This window comes from Peromyscus eremicus, chromosome 3 (genome assembly GCF_949786415.1).
Source record: "Peromyscus eremicus chromosome 3, PerEre_H2_v1, whole genome shotgun sequence".
NCBI lineage: Eukaryota > Metazoa > Chordata > Mammalia > Rodentia > Cricetidae > Peromyscus > Peromyscus eremicus.
In genome coordinates, this window is record NC_081418.1 from 22,434,009 (window position 1) to 22,454,422 (window position 20,414).

A 20,414-nucleotide genomic window follows, 5' to 3' on the forward strand; every position below is an offset into this window, starting at 1 on the left:
GTATAGATTTATAGAAATGGATTAATTTAAGCTATAAGAACAGTTAGCAAGAAGCCTGCCATGGCCATATAGTTTGTAAGCAATATAAATCTCTGTGTTTACTTGGTTGGGTCTGAGCGGCTGTGGGACTGGCGGGTGAAAGAGATTTGTCCTGACTGTGGGCCAGGCAGGAAAACTCTAGCTACAGGAGTCTCCATTTCCAACCTGCTCCTCAGGGGACTGTTAAACTCAGCAGTCCAGAGAGGCTTTAACAAAGGGTCAGTTGATAGTGAGGTGGCTACAAGCAGCTGCTCTTTATGTGACTGCATGCTGTGGGGCCTGTGACTTTACTAGTTAAATCTTTTCAGAAGAAGTTTGGCCTTGGGTCTATCACAAGCCAGTGTACACAGGATCTGAGGCTGAGCAGCTTGTCTTGGTAATGCCTACATTTCCATCTTAAGTCTCTGACCTCCTTCCAGATTTGGGGCATCAAGCTTAAAGCTCTTTTGCAGGATCCAGACACCTGACTCTAAGGAATCTATGCTCTAAAAAGTCATTTCACTTCAAAAGTGTAGTCACGAGGTGGAAGAAAAACGCTACATGCTCAATAAAGACATGTAACTAGATGTTCAGAAGATTGAGAGACTGATAAATGTCTTCATGAGAAAAAATATCCTTAAGACCCCTCAAGGGTGCTGGTAGAACCACCTCTTGGAGTCTGTGACACTGAGTTCAGAGAACACAGAATGCATTGGAAGGCATGGCTGTTACTCTAATACAAAGCAAAGTGTCCTCTACCTCAGGAGTGTTGTCTTTCATGGCGAACTGCTACTACTGCACACACAGACCCATTCTTTGGATCGTGAAGAAATTGGAGAGGAAAGGGTAGGAGGAAAACTGGCTTTGGAGCTGAACACCTGGGCTGGAAATCTAGTGTGGCTGTGTGGCTGAGGACAAGTCAGCCTCCTGTGGCCCCAACGTTCTTGCCTAGGAAACAGAAAAACCACATCCTCACTGAACTTCTATGCAGCCTTGATGGAGTAATGAATATGAAACAGTGTGCTAAATTCAAGAGCATTTTACAAATATTTAGCTAGAAATATTCCGTATTATGTACATATTTAAATGGCTGCTACATCTATCTATAAGGCAGAGTGCTAAGAAAAACCCTAGCCTGGGAAAAAATTCAAGTATGTTAATTATCTTACATAAACCTATCATATTATTCATTGTGGAGTTTAAATATCTGCTGTGCTTTTGTGCTATGAAAAAGATGCCTCTTTAGATTATAAAATGAACAACCTATGTTTAACATTCTTTTAAAATGTTATTCTTATTTTCAAGATCGAAAGATGTGAAAAGGTATATCAGATCTTCACTTTATTTTCAAAACACTTGTCTCACATAAATTTCTGAATGCCAGCTTTACTTACATGATCTCCTTGTTGAAATTAAAGAACAGAGGGCAAAGAGGGAGGGACAAGTTATAAATCCATAAAGAATCCAAGATGTTGAACCTAAAATCTAATAACACACTGGGCACAAAGAAGAAGGAGTCTAGCCTAGGAAGTCTACCCGTTGCCTGGCTTCACAACTGTTAGCCGTCCCCTTTTATTTTTGAAGAGAAGACTTGCTTTTAAAAAAGAAAGGAGAAAAAGAACAAAGTTAGTTCTTTCTTGAGAGAATTAAAAGCAGACGGGCCCCTGGATAATAAGCACCAATAAAAGCTTTAGTTGACATAGCTTCAATTTACGAATCATTGGCTTTTCCTGGCAGGACCCGGAGAAGAAGGTTCAGGATGCAGCCATGCATAGCCTGGATGAAGAAGATATGAAAACCTTTAAAATTAAAGATGCTCTTAGTGCCTTCCTCTCAAAAACTTGATTTGTGGCAACCATGATAAAATTCTAGTGAAACCTAAGTCTTCTTTACCGTCTGAGGAAACCCTTGGGGTGAGGAAGCGAGTCTTTATGCCTTCTCTTAGGCCTTATGCTGACATGTACACACTGTCAGATGGAGTCATGCCTAGAACACGTGTGCAGAAAGATGCCTGTTTGGAATCCACATATATTTCAATTTCTCTTAATGAAGAGAAATTGATGAGAATCAAACTTTAACCTAGCGATACGTGAACACTGTGAGGCTAAAGAGGTGGCTGGATCTGTGGCAGCCGACACTACTTCTCAAAAAAGATGTTAATGGCAAATTAGGGCCCGCAGGTGTACAAATACTCGGGGTTTAGGATATAAGACCTGGAAGACTACCAATGAAAAGGAAAAGAGAGAACTGCTGGAGTTAGAGAACAGGGTAGAAGCTGAGGAGCTGGCCCAGCCAGGCAAGTGTGTCAGCATGCAAACCGGAGTTCAGATCTCAAGAACCCACATCAAAGCTGGGTGGTTGTGGTGGCCCACTGGCAATCCCCCTCGTAGGAGCTGAAGGAGGAGGCATAGACAGGGACTCCCCAGAGCAGAATAGCCAACTGCTGAGGTGGCACCCAGAGAAAAACTTGGCTTCAATATGTAAGGTGGTGAGTGATGGAGAAAGACAACCAACATTAACCATGAGCCTCCATATGAACACACGTGAACACACACACACACACACACACACATACACACACACACACACACACACACGTAGAGAGAGATCCTGTAGGACAGGCTGTGGGAAGCTGCTGGGAGTCTGAGATTCCTGCACTGCACAGCTGTCCCTCCCCCAACCCTCCCACTTCACTTCTTTCCTGGGCAAGTCTCTCTACATCTTCACTGGTCCACAACACAGAACATGTTCATTCTATGATAAAATTGGGGCGATGTGGGGAACATCCTCTTTTTACTTTCTCACCTTTCCCCCTTTCAGAACAAGCGTAAATCCGCTTGTTGAGGTCCCCCTGGAACAGAGGAGGCTTTCAGAAGCCCTGTTCCCACCATCTTTGCCAGTTCCAGAGAGTTCCCCCGCAGGCACTGCTTTTTTTGATCCTTTCCTTCCCAAGTGACTTAACCTCCTCACATGGCTCTCCCTGCTGATGGCTTTCAAAAATGACCTCATCCTCCAGCTCCTTCATCCAGCTGTCCACATGACATCACCCTACAACTCAGGTTCTCTGCCTGCCCCCACAGCCTGCCTTCTCTCTTCCCTTATCGTTATTAATAACCAAACAAAATAAACAATTTCCAATTTTGCCAACTTAAGTGAGTTCCTGTTATTCTCTCCTTCACCAAATCTTATCTGTTCTTTAATCTTACTAATTCTCATTATTTCTCATGTAAATTACTTTAATGCGTAACACATGGCACAAAAAGTTAAAAGGCATATTGGGAACCCTCACCTCAGCCTTGTTTTTGTATCTGCTCCTCTTATATCATCCCTCAACCTGATTCCAGCCCTGGAAGCATCAGGGCTGTGAGCTATTCCTGTATCTGTCCCTCCTGCCTTTAAGATAGAGAAAATGCAATGGAACAGGACTTTGAATAAGAACATCCACCATTTAAACATTGGCGTCAATGTATTTTCCTCTGCTGGCTTCTCTTCAGTTTCCCTATTGGAGAACTACCTTCATTGTTTCACGCCCATCAACCTATAAGCATACCACCCGTGTTTTTTCCTCCTTGTATATGTAATATTTTTCCAGGACTCTTGGTCTGGATCTCTCTCAACGAATGAATAAGCATTCATCAACTATTCTTGCTTTCAAGTATGATAGTGTTCCACCTTAAGAGTCCAAGACAAAAATTATTTAAAAGAACAAAGCATTTGGAGACTAGAGATGTCCAGCTGGGGCTCTATCTCTCCTGTTACTTGTCGGTTCCATTTAGATCACCTCCATTATTTTAGGAAGCTTCTACTATATAGGTAGATATGATACATATGCTCATAGCCCTCAAAATGGCCCTTTGTTTTAGCCGTCCCTCCCCATATTCCTTTCCTTCCTCCTCTCTCCATTCTTCCTCCCTCTTGATCCTCCTGTTCCAGTCCTCCCCTCCCCCATCCATCCATAACGGCTTTATTTCCTTTTCCTAGGGTGATCCATCCAAATGAAGCCTCCAATTCTGGAAATGGCTTACATCTAATCAAGTTGTTGGCCCAAGGGGCCTCATAGGCACCTCCAAATTCCCCAGGCTATTGCCAAGGCTACTGCTTGCTCTCCACAGTAATGGTAAGTCCCTATTACTGCAAACAACACCTATACAACTCAATGAACATGGAAAAGCCGAGCCGGTGCCTGCCTGGAACCTGTCCCCCTACTGTATAGTGTTCACAGTACTGAAAGGTGCCCTGCATGCTCCCCAAGGAGAAAGGCGAACACCGACCCCCCTACAATGGTGACCTGAACGCAAGATGTGCTTGTACAACAGTGGCACAAAGCTTGTGGGAGTAACCAAGCAACGAGTACCTGATTGGATTCAAGGCCTACTGTATGAAATAGAGCCCATTCCTGATACTGCTCAGGTGGCCAAGAACCTGAGACTAGATAAGCCAGGGACCTAGAGGAAAACCAAAACAAAATACTACTGTACTGCTAAAGCAATATAAGGACTCCTAACAATATTCTGCTCTATCCATAGATCTGTGTCTCACTCAGCCATCATCAGAGAAGCCTCCTCCTGCAATAGATGGGAACTAATACAGAGACTTACAACTGGACAGTATGCAGGGAATGATAGAACTCGGAATACTCAGTTCTAAATTGGATGTCTCCATCTATTCCCTCCCCTCAAGGCTCAGGGAACCCTGCAGTAGAGGAAGCAGAAATATTTTAAGAACCAGTAGGGATGGAGGACACCAAAGAAACTCGGCCTTCTAAACAGAGCAGGATCGATGTGCATGAGAACTCATAGATACTGTGGCAGCATGCACAGGGCCTTTACAGGTCTGGGCCCAGTGGGATCCCTGCACTGAGAGGGGAATTGGACATGGGCCCACACCCCTAATCCAAAGCTAGCTCCAACTGATAGCTGCTCACAAATAGTTGGTTTTCTCTAACAAGGTCAACCTGGGTATACAAACCACTCTTGAGGCCATGCCCCATGCCCAGCAGTGGATGGCCAACACAAACCAAACTCAGTGACGTGTTTGGAGGTTCTTTGTCTCGTAATGCTTTGTCAGGACTTATTTTCCCCCTTACCAGTCTTTTGTGTATATATTTCAGTTTCTGGTTTTGCATTTTTATGGAATTTCTGTGTGTGTGAATGTGTGTGTCTCTTGGTCTTTTTATTTGGTTCTTTTTCTTCTGTTTGTCTGTTTTGTCCTATTCTGGTTTGTTCCTATTGTATCTAATTATTATTAATAATATTTAGATGCCTGTTTGTATCCTAGCGAGAGAGAGAGAGAAAGGGGATGTGGATTTAGGTAGGTGGAGAGGTGGAGGGTATTTGGGAGAAGTTGAGGGAGGGGAGACCATATACTATATTAAAATATTATATTTTCAATAAAAAAGAATTCTTAAATCTGTTGGTGTAACTCATTGCTCTTGAGAACTATGCCTTATTTCAATGTCAGCAGACACCAGCACACGGTCAGGAGTCAGTGTCTAAATGACAATGGTTGTCTTGCAATCACTGCTGGGGTGAGAATTTTAAAAGATGGATGGCGAGACAGAGTGGTGGTTGAATATACAGAGTCAATCAACTGTGAAGTGTTACCAGTCCCTAAAGTCGTATTTCACAGGATGGCAACAACATAGCTCAATTACTGAACATGGTAATTTTATTTCTGAGTTATAATGAAGGATTCTGAGGGCTTGCTTCATTTAGAGTTGCTCCAGCCCACAGAGCATCAGTCCACTTGGATCTGGGGACTCCTCTCAGTCACTTTCATTCATCTTGGTTTTATGATCAGTTCTGGGCTAACTGCTGAAGATGAAGCAGAACTTTACAGTTGTGATCATTTTCATTTTACGTGGAACTTCTAAAAAGCTTATGCTCAAAGGCACCAATGAGGACATTAATGGGTAGTCTGGCCCCCACCCTCTCATCTCCCTGTTAGACGTAGATTATGTTAATTCTTTAAGGACCAAGCAATCATACAGCATCTTTTAAAAGAAATCCCAGTCTACGGGAAGAAAAATACCGGTTTTCTGTTCAGTCGTTCTTTTGACAGATTAAATGAGAGTGTGTAGACAGGACTTCAGACACACAGGGATCCAAATGTTACTGGTAGACAAAGAAAACTGCAAAACCTCCATAACTCCATTTCAGGGCCGGCGCTTGCTGCATAAATCTCACTGGGAAGGCTTTGCTGGGAATTAGCAAATAATAATTCAATCATTTAAAAGAAGTATCATTTAAAACTGTTTATCACTCCTTTATGACAAACTAACGGAGAGGAGAGAATAGTGGGTTTTTGTTGTTGTTGTTTGTTTTTAAATAGCAATTGTGCTTAGATCTTTCTGGAATAGTGACTCTCAGTAGTCATTTGTAAACCCAGCTGGACTTGGGAGTGACAACCTACATACATTAAACCATTATTTCTACTGTCACTGGAAGTTCTGTGAGGAATGTATTCAGAGAAAATTCTTTTTGACTTGAATAAAAGCAGCTTATAGTTCTGTAAAGCTATTGGTGTCGAGGGCATAGTAGATTTACTGTTTCTGTTTGAAATTAAATAAAACCCACATTCTATTTCATCTATCAAATTAAATCATCATTAAAAAAATAAAAGTTAAATAGTAGGTGATAGATCCCTAACACATAACAGTTTCAAAATAAAAATGCTAGGTTAACATATTCAGATGCAACTGTCTTCATTTATACTGAATGCTAGAAGATGGTAAAAATTGCAACTAATTCATCATGGAAAATGAAAGGACTAGCTGACATCTGAGCTAGTAACCAAGAGGGCGATGTGGTGGGATGTATAGCTATGAAGGACTTGGAGATGAACTAGGCAGGCCAAAGACAGTAACCAGAAAATCACACTGCTAGAACACAGTGATTTTCCAGTGATCTATAATCTAAGATGACACCTCCTTCAGGAGCTTCCAAGAGAGACACAGGCCAATGGAACAGACTGTGGTTGGGGGTAGCTGTCATGAGCACCAGACATCCCCGATCCTGTAGCCAAAAGCACAATGTGATGGAAACACAGAAATAATGAATTCCTCCCAAACCTTCCAGCTGCTGATGGGCTGAGTGATGACCTTTTTATGAAGTGGGATCAATAAATGACACATTTTTACCTAAGATCTGATTTTCCAACTGGGTACAGTCTGTAGGTTTGCATATTGTCATCTATGAAACTCTAGGCTTGAGATGTTACCTAATACACAGAAGTCTTAGGAAGAAAAGCCAGATGATTTGGTGAAATGAAAACTATCTTCACAGACAAGCACACACTTAATTCACTTTTGTCCAGAATTTACTCTGAAACTTGAGAGTTAAGCAAGCTTTTCCCTCAATTAGACAAATATTCTATGTGCAGATGCCATTCTTCTTCATAAGGAAGCTGGCCTTTACCTTAAAAAAAATCTATTTAAATATTTAATATGTTGGCTCTTTGAGTTTTATAAAATATACTTATTTTTCAATCCCTACCAAAATGTTCCTATAGAACTTAGATAATGGAATTTTTGTGAGTTGCTATGTGTAGACACTTTCCAGATTGCTCCAGTAAATGACTCCTTGGTTGTATATTAACGTTTCATTTTTACTCAATAGTAGAGATAATCTTCATTCAGTAAAGCAAATATCAGAAACATGTTGTATTTGTTTATTATACAATTGGGGTTATAAGATGTGCAGTCTCCTCCTTCTGCCTTCAAGGAAACTTAAACCTATGCATTTACCAACCCACTCATTTGATAAATACCCATTGGATGCAACAGGCCATGCCATGTACAATGGGAACACCATAAAGTCAACAAAGGCTCCTTAGGGTACTGTGGCTTTAAATGATGTATTAGAATTCTATAGGCACAAGAGAAGAATGAGGCAAGGGGTGGTCTCTGGGGGGCAAAGAAAGGGCTGTATCAGGCAGGGTACTCAAGACTTTGGGGAAGCCTTCAAGCAAGGCTTCATATTTCATGCATACCTATCATGTCCAGGTAAGCGAGGCTAGGGGGCAGGAGTGTTGTTCCAGAGGAAAGCTGGGAAAGGGGTGTTAAGTTAGCGCATACTGTAGAGTCTGGACTTGCAAGAAGGCTGAGTGGGAGGCAGAGGAAGTTTTTACGCAGTAACATGACACATTCAGCTTTATGGTGCAGCATCAGGACTATCGTTTCTGTTGAGGGTGGGAGCCCATTGCAGATCTCCAGGGTGAGGAGGACTCGGCTCAAGCAACATCAGCGAGGCTGTGAGGAGGGAACTGAGTCGACAGATCCTTTGGCTGTAGAATAATTAGGGGCTGGAGACCTCCTGCATGTGGCAAGTGACTAATCGCTGCCAGCCGCTGAAAATGAACCTCCAGCCCGGGAAACAGAACAGGATGTGACGGAAATGTACTTAAACAGCCTTGTTATTTTGGGGATGTGTGTAAATATGTTTACTCCATTTGTACAAAAATATCCTAAAACTTTTAGAGGTGTAAATACACCGTGAACATTTGTTTGCTTAAATTTAAATTCTTCTTGCCAAGAAATCTAACTCAAAGCAGAAATAATATAAAAGTTGTGAAGGTATATCAAGGAAGAAAGGCACAGACACTATTGTTCAAGTTCTTAGCCCGTCCATTTATAAATGCAGAATTATACACAACTGCCACTTTTTCCCCAAAGACTTCATTCACTTGAAAGTAGATTATAGCAAAGAGGAATAAACAGTCCCCAGAACACAAAGATGGGCTGCTGTTCACACTATAGCAAAGGACAATTTTTACATGAAATGGACCAAGAACACCAGCAGCTCGAGGCAGTGAGGGGACAGGCAGGAAGAGAACTTTGGGGTAGGCACTTCAAGAATCCCTTGTACCTTATGTTGGAAGAAGGCCCAGGGGTGATATGTCATACCTAGAAACTCTTAGGTATGACAAGTTCGTCAGACAGCCTATAATAAGAAGCAGTGATCTTCTAGTACATGCTGAGGGGACAAGCCAAGGCTGTGGCCCCTTCCAGCCAGACCCCTTCCTACATAGGAGGTTTATTTAGCATGCTTCACTGGATGTCAACATTTTCTCTTGGAGAGGCAGTTATAAACACAGTGACTATCAAAATAGTTATTGTGTACAAAGCATTTCCACAGCAGTGTACTAAGTGCCTCCTGTAAATCACTCCCTGGGATCCTGTCATCCTGTGTGGGGAGCCACAGGCTGCAAGGGGGTGCTTAGCATGGCTAGTGAGCTCAGTATTTTGCTCAGCATTTTGTCCTGAGGGAATGAGCCTTCTGGTTTGTGGCTAAGGACCCATGGTACCCCTGGACTTCTATTTGTTATTATGTTCTATAAATGAAGAGACTAAACACTGTTGGGGACCATAGTCGGGTTCTTAACCCCAGAAGCCTAGGCATTTCTATGTCTATAAAATGGGGTGACATCTGGATTACTTCCAAAGTGAAGGGAACACCCATGGAAACATGAAGCATCATGAGAGGGATGCTGTGCAAGCCGGACAGAGTGTGGTCAGGGTGCCTGGGTTCTGAGGTGAGCCGGGTAGCCTTAACTAGGTTCCTTCCTCTGTGTGCTTGTTTCCTCATTTGTAAAATGTTGATAATAACTATATCCTCTTGATTTGTTTATTAGCAGGATTAAGTACGTTTATATGAGCAAATAGCTTGAAATAGTGCCAAGCACAAAGATCGCACTGTATGTTTGCTAAATAAAAAGCTAAGCCCAGTGTATTGTCTCTGTCATGTGATGACAAAGACCGGCATTTTTCAGCCAAAGAACTAAGTAATATGAATGACCACCGTTTCCCAGTTTACGTTCCCACACAATCTACATCTCTAGGCAGACCTATCCAACAAGACATTCATTCTGTTTTCTTTCCACCACACTTCCCACGGCACTATCCATGTCTCCCTTCCCTGAAATCATGTTACATAGCAGGCAATTTCATGAAGATTGGGTGAAATGAAAGAACGAGGTTTGGAACTGCCCTTCTGCTTCCGCCATCCAGGGCAGAGTTTCTTTCCTGGAATGTTGTAGAAGACATGAGGTGTTGCTGTGTCTGCACTTGGAGAAAAACTTCTTAGTAATTTCAGTGATTGAGGCAAGATTTCTTTCTTTTTATTTATTTTTATTTTTTTTTAAGTTTTCAAAACAGGGTTTCTCTGTGTAACAGTCCCAGCTGTCCTGAAACTTGTAGACCAGGCTGGCCTCAAACTCACAGAGATCCGCCTGCCTCTGTGATCCCAAGTGCTGGGATCAAAGGTGTGTGCTACCTTCACCTGGCGAGACATAATCTCTAAGCATCGGCTTAGAGGAGATAAGCATATAGTATATGTGGGCATGTTTAATTAAAACTTTAATTGCATATTTTTGTGTTTTTCCTTCTTTTGTTCTTGAGCTGTTTTTATTTCCCATACAGTTTCAGCTTTCTCTGCATGCTTCAGTATCCTTAAGGTCCCCGACACAGAAATGGACCTGTGTCATCGATTTTGGTTATATGTAGACTATAAAAAAAAAAAAAAAAAATGAACCACACAGCATCAGAAAGGCAAACATGTTTTCTCTCATTTTTAGATCCTACATTTTGTATAGATACAAACAATTGTGGATGTACATGATGTGTCACAAAAGTAGAAGGGAAATTGTACAGGGTTCCAAAGGGGGCCAATGGGAGGGGAGAGGGGGAGGAAAGGGGAGGGGCTTGGGGCGGAGACGCTATATATTAAAATGCCCTTATAAAATTCAGTGCCATATACAATGAATACGTGTCAGTTAAAATATTACTCAAAAAAATGAAAAGAAAAACAATGGAGTAGGGTCTGAACTAGGAGTTGGATGCTACTTAGCAGCATCTCCCTGGTCCTACCTATTCTCATGCTCTAATGTTTCCCTCAAACACAGAACAGCCATTGATAGAATTAGAAACTTTAGGGGTAAAGGCTGCACTGCTATAAAGCATCACATGTAACACCTCTGCATTTGTACGAACTATTGTTTTAAGGACACTTGAACATTGTACAAGAGACAACAGAGAGCAAACCAACTTCCTAATGCCAAACTTCTGACCATGAACAGCACAGGAGCCACCCCCCCCCCCCCAAGGAAACTGAAACTAGCACTTCCGTATGAGTCAGCAATGGTATCTGCCCAAAGGAACAACGCTCAAAGAGACCTGGGTAAGACACAAAAATGTATGTGTCTTTACCACAATTAAAAAGCTAACATAACCAAGTTCTTAAGTCTCGGCATGCACTCAGCATGGCTGTAAAGCATCTGTCAAGAGCTCTAAAGAAGCAGGGGTGAGTGTCATTGGCTTTGCAGGCCTTCAGCCTGTGTTGTGGTTACTCCACTCTGCCATGGTATTGGAAATCAGCTGTGGACAATGAGGACTACATAGAGCACAGGTATGTATCAACAACACATACCCCCTCTACCGCCTCCCAGTGTTACCTTAATAATAAGTGGCTGGGCTGTGGTTACAAGTTGCTGACCCTTGGAAAAACACCAATATCTGTATGTGATGAGTACCTCAAAGACTCTGATGACCAAGAATTAGGAGTGAGATATTCTGATTTTTCTAGCATCCAAGATTAAACAGAGGCAATTGGACTCAGCAGGATGAGAATGTCCTTGAGGTCAAGGCAGATAGACTACAGAAGTTAAGTGCCCACCCCTCCCAGTGGCTACACTTCTGCACAGATGGGATTACAGAGTTTAGAGCTTAATGAACTCGAGAAAAATGATGTTACAGAGGGAGGAAGCCTGGTGATTGCATCTAGTGAATGCAAAATCAGACGTGGACCGAAGTGTCCCCAGATGGTGCAGGCAGTGCTGGGAGCGGAGTGGAGCTTGACTCGGGGCCGGGGCTCCGTCCTGCTCCCCAGTTTTAGTCAGGAGCAGTGGCAGTGGAACACCCTCCAGCTCTGCCAGAGTTATCTCTTCTCGGGTGTTAGTCTAAATAGTCTTAGCGGAGCCCTCAAGCAGATATTTGGTATTTACCAAGTTCAGTGGGAGAAAAAAAAAATCAATAAAAGACACACCAAGGCCCAAAGGCCTCATCTCACGAACGTCAGAGCTGGGAGCAAGGCTATAATTATTAGTTCCCTTCCAAGTTGTGCCATGTGAAAATACAGGCTCTTCCTGTGGCATTTGGGCAGCAAGATTCAAAATGCTGGGGGCCCACAACTAACAAGTGAACTAGTTAAATGTCCAAAGCAAAAGAAACACAGGCGCATACCGAAAAGCAACCAGCGAACAGGAAGAACTATGAAACAGATACATTTAAACGAGTATTAACTTTATAAAGGGAATTTTCACCTCACCTCATAAAAGGGCTCAACCCACATACAGAACTCTAGAATGAGCAGAGCTGGAAGAGACAATGGAGCCAGCCCCTTCCTCTTTTTATATCAGAACTAAGGTATAATATATAAGGTAGAAAGCCCAGGAGGGTTAAAGTTCTGTTAGATACTGAACATTGGCCTACTGTACAGACCAAACAAAATACTACCTATTCACTCAAGCCAGCTTGTTGGTGGGTCCCAGACCTAGTCAAGCACTGAATTGAAGCAGGAACCAATTTAATCCAGAGCAGAAATGCAAGGCGAAAACTGAAGGTCTCTATCAGAGGGGGCGGGGGGAGAGGGAGCGGTGACAATTCTGTAATACTAAGAGGCTTCAACTCCCCTGGGACAAGCCCTCAATTGCTAAAGGAGCCTGACCTTTGACAAGAACCAATGATTTCAGCAGTAATTAATAAAACTGTCAAATTAATTAACCCAAGTCTTTGTTCACAGGGGAAAACCACCATCTATTATCAATATTGCTATTTATTAATCGTTGACCAATCTCTTAGACACAAACCTTCACCACTAGGATACAAGGTCACCACTGACTGATGCTCTAGTAAGGTTCTACCTAGTTAAACTGCCAATGTTTGTTAATAAGCCTTACTGTTAACAAGTCCTTTGATAATATGACTAGTGGATTAACTGGGCTCTACAACCTTGTGGTATTTCTAACGGAGACAGACAGGCCTATGAATCCCAGTGTACATCACTTATAGTTCCTAAAATGCCTTTTAGATATCCGTTTGAATTACTGTGATGAAACTCTAGACAAATGTTGCAGGATTTCATTAAACTATTTAGTAAATGGCTCTGGTTAAAACACTGGTTCCCATACCCTTGTCTATAAAGGCTGAGTCCTACAAATGCTATGTATACATTTCCATACTATCTCTTTAGAGGGTTCAGAACTATTTCCTTACACCCAACACAGCTTTTATTCCATTTAGAATAATTACCCTCCATCCCATTTCTGACTTTCAAGAAAAACAAGACACTTAATTGACCACAGGAGCTCTCAAGGGCACAGGCTTCAGAGGCTCTACTGGGGCTTGCAGCTTCAGCTGATGTCATCTGCTAGAGAAGCTGACTTCTATTTTTAAATTATACCCTTTTATTCTGCCTTCAAAGGGCACATATATTACACATTAACTTTGCTCATAAAATACCTCGTGGTACCAGGGTGAATCATGCTGTCAGAAGGAGCCTCCAACTACACACAGACAATCAGCCCCACCCATGCTAATCCACCCATCAGCTCCTACACTTCAGCCTGGGAGAGGCTCCATGTGGCCCCACTCTCCAGGTATCTCCTTCTTCCCAGTCATTTTGACAAGGAGCAGATGACTAGCAGGCTTCTTCCAGAAGGCTAGGATCAAGATTTCCTCTCTTTAGCTCCCCACACACACACTTAAGACTCCCACTGTTGATGCACATTGCTGTCTGTAGCCTCTGTGCTTCAAAGGGTGCCAGATCATTTGCTCGGCTTAATTTTAAATTTTCATTCATCATGTCTGTCTTGCTCAAAATGGCTCCACTGTTTGAAAAGTTTCCTGACATTTGGGAAATGCTGAAAGAAAGAACAAGTCTTGGTTGGAGGTGAAAATTCACTTCCAATTTGGCATTTATTTATGTTTATTCTGCTTATTTCTAAAAATAATAAACAGCTTTGTAATTAAAGACTCTACGGAGTCTGCCAGAGGTCAGAACAGTGTGTTTCTCTCTGGTCTATATCCCTCTGTGACCGAGTCATGCCATGTTTCATCTGCTTTGTACTTCTGTACTCCCTGTTCTGTCAGGAAATCTGACTGAGCTGCTGGGAACACAAATTTTGCTCCTCCTCCCATCTCCTTCTCAACACTCTTCACTGCCCCCTTATAGATGTCCCTTCTTTTCTAGTCCTGCTCCCCCTCCTGCCCCACTGCTTAGGCACCTCTGTCTCTACAGCTCACCTCACTTGGGCCTGCTTCTAGATGCCATGTTGCGTCCACCTTGGGCCTTTGTCCAAGCTGACTCCTCGGCTAGAATCTCTGCTCTGTTCTTCCCTACTCCCTCTGTCTAGGTCCTTCCTATTTGTCCTGGTTTTTTGTTTTAACTGTTGCTGTGACAATACACTCCGACAAAAACAATCTAATGGGGTAAGGGTTTGTTTTAGCTTATTGTTCAGGGCACAGTCTATCATAGCAAAAGTCCAGGCAGAAGGAGTTTGAAACAGCTGGATACATCACCTTCACAGTCAGAAGAGAACAATGGATTCATGTATGTACTCAACTCTCATTTTCTCCAGGGCTCAACCATGAAACGGTACTGTCTACAGTTAAAATGGGTCTTCTCACATCAATTAATGTAATTAGGATAATCCCTCACAGGCATGTCCAGAGACCGAGCTCCCAGGCAATTCTAGATGTCAAGTCGACAGCATAAACCATTATACTGTTCATTCTGTCCTTTGTTGTGGGTGGGGGATGCTACTTCATCTGGGATTCCCAGGCTAGTTTTGTTTTATTTTTTGAGCACCGTTCCATCTCAGACAACCATGCAACACACTGCATTGCATTTACTTGTTTTATGCCCGACGGATTGCATGAGACGGGCTTAACGCTATGCTATATTCCTCTGTGCTGCAGGCATGTCACTGGGCTTCAATATCATTTGCTGAATGAGCAAATAAATGAATGCATTCTAAAAATTCCAAATAGGGGGCCATAACCATGAGGTAAAGATGACAACTTTTTCTCCTCCAGAATATGTGAATTCAACCGAACTTCAAGTCCAGGCTTTATCAGCTGAAATGTGGAGAGGAGATAGCACCAAGGAGAAAGAACCTTGAGGACACACTTTGAGCACATCTGGGGCCCTGTCCCCAAGGACTTAGGTAACACACTCCTGAGAGATAAACAGAGACTCTGTTTAAGGTGGAATCCCACTGGGACCAAGAGTCTAAAGCTTAAGTAGAGTTAATTTGCAAACACTGTACAGAATAGAAAACTTTATACTTTATACTTTAGAGTGTTCCCCAAAGACAGCAGCAAGCCATACGTCGGTCCTGCTACTTCTTACCTGAACCATCACATCTATCGATTTCCAAAGCACTGGAGGTCACTGACATGCCGTGGGAGAGGTCACTGACATGCCGTGGGAATGCTGAGTGAGCTGAGGAGACATGGCTCTGGCACCTGGGACTATGCCTAGAATACTGCCACTTGACATATAGGTGATATCCAGGGCCAGGCAATGGCCCTGGAGTTAGGCTTTGGAGAGAACCAATGTAGTTCCCTGTCCTCACAGAGGTCCAGTCTAATTAAATACACTCTTGAAGATAGTCTTTCTCAAAAAAATATTCTTTTCCCCAAGTCCAAGTCCACCGCATCCAGCTATTAAATTGAATCCAGCACACACAGGATTAGGGAGACAGGCACAGTTTCAGCAACTACTGCACAGCAAAGGATTAAGAAAAAACCAAACCACCCATACTTTCCAGAATCAAGAGATTGATGACATTAAGCGATGGGAAATGTTCAAACCAAATGACGAAGGATTTGGTTTTTGTTTCGCCCTTCTACAGCTAGCAACCACTCCCTACCAAACAAACCAAATAAACACAGATCCACAGAAACGTCTTCTGCCGTCCAGAGGAACTGTTTACTTGTATTATCTGGCACACTGGAGGCACCCAGCAACTGTGTCCTGAATGAACAGCTCCCAGGCAAGGGAGCACTATGATAGTGCCTTTGCCGCGTTCAGGTATATTAACTTTCTTTCCTTTGTCTCCTGGTGGGGAAACTACATATTTTCAAGGACTCAGCCTTCTAGTTCCTTGTCTGAACCTTAGGTTAGTTACCTGCCATGGGTATCATTCTCATCCACAAAAGACAAAGTGTGTGCTGATTATAGCAAGCTTTAAGGTGACAATAAGTAAAGTGTCAACACTGGGCCCTGAAGGCAGCTTTGTTTTTCTCTCATTCTTCCTTTTCTATAACACCCATCCGCCCCATTCTCCTCAACCCCCAAATAAAATATTAATGACCAAAGAAATGACTGGCCTAATTACAAAGTCAGAAAACTTGCAAAACAGCCTGGGCTCACCAGCATCTAGTTGCCAAACCATAAACATCAGATTTATTTACTACCATGAAGCCCGATTTTCCTCTTTCCGACGAGTTCCACTCCATCTACATCATCTATGGAAAACTTTGTCGTCCCACCTTTGCCTGGGCACAGTGGCCGGCCTGCCTTCCTGAGCAGGCAGATGCTGACATGCAAAAGACCAGAGGGAAAAATAATGCTGGTTCCCATGGCAAGAGAGGGAGTCAGAATTACAAAACCAAGAGAAAATTTCACTTCGAGAGGAATTTATGTTGCTCTGATATCGAGGTCAAGAAACGGTGACCACTGTCTTGAGCACGAGAAGCTCTTTCCATCCCTCTGTTCCCACACTTCTTAACCTCCTGCATACCAGCCAAGGTTCCAGGCTCATCATTCCAAAGTGACATCCCTCAAAAGGAATCTAAGCCTTTTAAGCAATATTTCTAATTACAAATGGATCAGTTGAAATGACTAAGATAGTTGACACAATATTATGTCAAGCCTAAGATTTGGCTGATTTTTTTTTTCTTTCACACCCTAAAACACACCCAGTTGCCCAAACAAAGAACTACCAACACTGTACACAACAAAATCACTCCACATGTTCATTAAATACTCGGTGTATGACTGCCACCCAGTGGTAGGATGTATTCCTGTGTGACAAAAGGCTCCAAATGGCTACACTAACACAATGTGGTTTTTTAAAAAAAGGAACTGAAGACTGTTTCTCAGTTGCTTACCAATTCTCCCAGGGAAATTTAAGAGAATATTCATCTCTTCGGCTCTTATTTTTCTCAGAGAAATTTCTGAAGAGGTCGACATCAGGTAAGGTCAATGCCATTCTAGCTAATCATACAACTAGACCCCAGTGTCTCTGGAGACATCACAAAAGGATTGTTATTATTTTACTAATTTTAACTGAATTAGCAATTAAAAGGACTTGCCAAACAGTCTGTTCTCACCTTCTAGATTTGTGTGATCTACCCTGGATTTTCAGTTATGCATGAAGAGGCATTTGCAAGTGACAACCTTATAAAAAGTGCACATTATATGAAAATCTGACTTCAATTAAAACCAGCTACTAAATCCCAGCAATTTCCAGCTGTCTCTTCTCTTCTCCTTAGAGAATTATATATCACATTAATTGGTATTCTGTCACATTAAAAAAATGTCAGCAATGATTAATTGCATCCTTGGTGTGTTTGAGTTATGTCTTCCTTACCAGGGGGATTCAAATCACACTTGGTTGCCTTCTAGCAGGTGCCCCCTTTTGACAACCCGCAGAAACTTCCTACCTTCCTGAACTTCTCCATTTGCTTGTAGAGGTCTGGATCAAGTTCCTGAGACACGTCCTTCATCCATAATAACGCCCCTCTATATTCTGTCCGGCACTGCTCCATGCGGTTCACTGTCAACCAGGTATCCGAGATGGCCCGATGTCTAAAAGTCTCCACTTCTTGGTGAAATCGACACAAAGGGTTTCGCAAAGCCAACCTGTACAAGAGGACATAGCTACAATCAAGAAACAACGGAAAACGGCAGTTTCGATCCCTGACATGTTCTGCATGTCTAGAACACTGTCCAGAACACAAAGGCTTCATCAAGACGTGGCAGATATTAATTAAAATGTATGTGAACTTGGGAATCATCCAGAGAGTGCCCACATTCTGATCCTTTAGTTTTTAATGAACTGGGCCGCTGGCAAGCCCTCCATTTGTGTTACAGGGTGGCCCCAGGTCTGTACAGTGTTTATTTGAAGTTGAAACCAATCTTAGGTCAATGAAGGGCAGGCAAGGCATGGCCATTCCTATTTCTATTCCCAGGTTACTCCCTGTCTCTTCTCTTCCTGGAGTTTGGGTCCTATGAGGAGGAATGGGGCAGGCATAATTAGCGTGTCCTGGACGTGGCCATGTTGATCTCCTCAAAGGCCAGAGCACCTGCAGTTTGCTCTAACAGAAACAGAGCTGACTCATGGACCGAAGCATTTTTAAATGATTTGGGAGAGAAGAAGGGCACAGTTACTAAGGGTCAACTGTCTGTCAGTATTATCTGATAGGCTATATGATTCAATCCTCATAAAAATAAAATACCAAACTAGGAGAGGTCATAGGATCCAGGTTTAATCCCAGCAGGAGACAGGAGGCTCAGAAATTCAAGGTTAATCTCAGCAGACCTGGGCTACCTGAGGTTTAAAAGAAAGAGAGATAGAAAGAAAGGAGTCGGATAGAGAGAAGGAAAGAAGGGAGGGAGGGAGGGAGGGAGGTTGGGAGGGAGGGAGGGAAGAAGGAGGTGCAGAGCTTCAGCTCAGTGGTGCACAATTGCCCCGCACGAGCAAAGGCCTGGGTTCCATCTCAAACATTACCAGTAAACAAACAAACGTCACACTAGAAATAAATGTACACTGTCCAAGTGTAAAATTATTATAACAGTAGCCATCAGCCATAACAAACTGTTATTTATTCATTAAAAAAGGAAGGCATCTCCTAACTTTAGGTAAAATATTTATTTGCGGTACAAAATACTGCTTCTTCCGTATTCGAAACCAAAGAACCAGTGTCAGATGAATTACACTTTGAAAACATAGTCTTTCTTTTGTTAAAGCTTATTTTTCTTTTTAGTGTATCCATGTGTGTGTCTGTGTGTGTGAGTGCAGGTGTCCTTGGCGGCTGGTCGTGAACTCCCTGAAGCTGGAGTTGCAGGTGGTTGTGAGGCACCTGATGTGGTGCTGAGAATCAAACTCGGGCTTCGGCAGGAACGACAGACACACACTCAGGCACGACAGACACACACTCAGGCACTAAGCCCTCTCTCCAGCCACACAACACATTCTTTATGAAGTTTCGGGGCATAGATGCAAACGCTAAACATAAGATAACCATTTAAGATCCCATTCGTATACCAGGTTAATCAGCCAAAGGGAATGATGGTGTTAGTGAGCTGAAGTCAGCTCCTGGCATTTCATCCAATGCCTAACCCATGTGCAGAACTCTAAAATTATAAATGCCATGATAAACCTTAAGAAAAAAATCTCTTTTGCCATTTCTCCATGTTTCCTTTTGTCTGCAATTGTTTTAAGTGTTAAACACATCTGTGACAGCAGCTTGCCCACACGACCCTACCTAGATGTCTGGAGAGATGGCTCAGAGGTTATGAGCATTGGCTGCTTTTCCAGAGGTCCTGAGTTCAATTTCCAGCAACCACATGGTGGCTCACAACCATCTATACTGAGATCTGGTGTCCTTTTCTGGCATGCAGGCATACATGCAGGCAGAACACTATACACAGAATAAATAGATACATCTATATAAAAAAAGAAGTCTTCTCAAAAAGTCGCATCTCTGTGCCATGAAGTAAGTTTGTTTTATACTGGTGGTTTAAATTTAATACTTGCCTTTCATCCAACAGAATGTGTAGCAGAAGCAACGCCTAACAAATAAGTCACTAGCATGAAGGTTTGTAACACAGAGGACTTCTATTTAAAGACATAAACAGCCCTCCGATGCCTCCCTGAGGCTGCTGCTCACTTTCTGACTCCTTTTCTCTTCCTTTAGATTGCATATATTTTCCTCCATTTGCTGAAAATGAATATTGTGAATAGAATGCTCTTGATCCCTTGGAATGTTGGAAGTTATACAGATATCTTTAAAGTTACAATAACATGATGTTTGAAAATAAAAAGGCATACAAAACAACCTTATCTACCCTCATTCCTGCCATCACTGCGTAAGACCGTGATACTCAACCTGTGGGTCTCGACCTCCTGGGAGGTAACATATCAGATATCCTGCATATCAGATATTTATATTATGATTTAAAACAGTAGCAAATTACAGTTATGAAGTAGCAATGAAAATAATTTTATGCTTGGGGTGTCATCACAACATGAGGAACTAACTGTATAAAAGGTTGAGCGCCACTGTCATAAGCTAATTCATATAAATCAGAATGGTGACAATCCATTCACTG

General features: G+C 42.5%; 1 protein-coding gene across 9 annotated transcripts in view; it reads right to left on the reverse strand.

The window, feature by feature from the left end:
- The window catches only part of Ica1 (islet cell autoantigen 1), a 149,396-nt gene that overhangs the window by 85,565 nt on the left and 43,417 nt on the right, over nucleotides 1-20,414 (reverse strand). For all 9 annotated transcript variants that reach the window (XM_059257377.1, XM_059257373.1, XM_059257376.1 and 6 more), the window contains exon 6: nucleotides 17,744-17,942. In XM_059257377.1, the coding sequence (XP_059113360.1) occupies nucleotides 17,744-17,942 (199 nt within the window). The remainder of the gene's footprint in view (nucleotides 1-17,743; nucleotides 17,943-20,414) is intronic.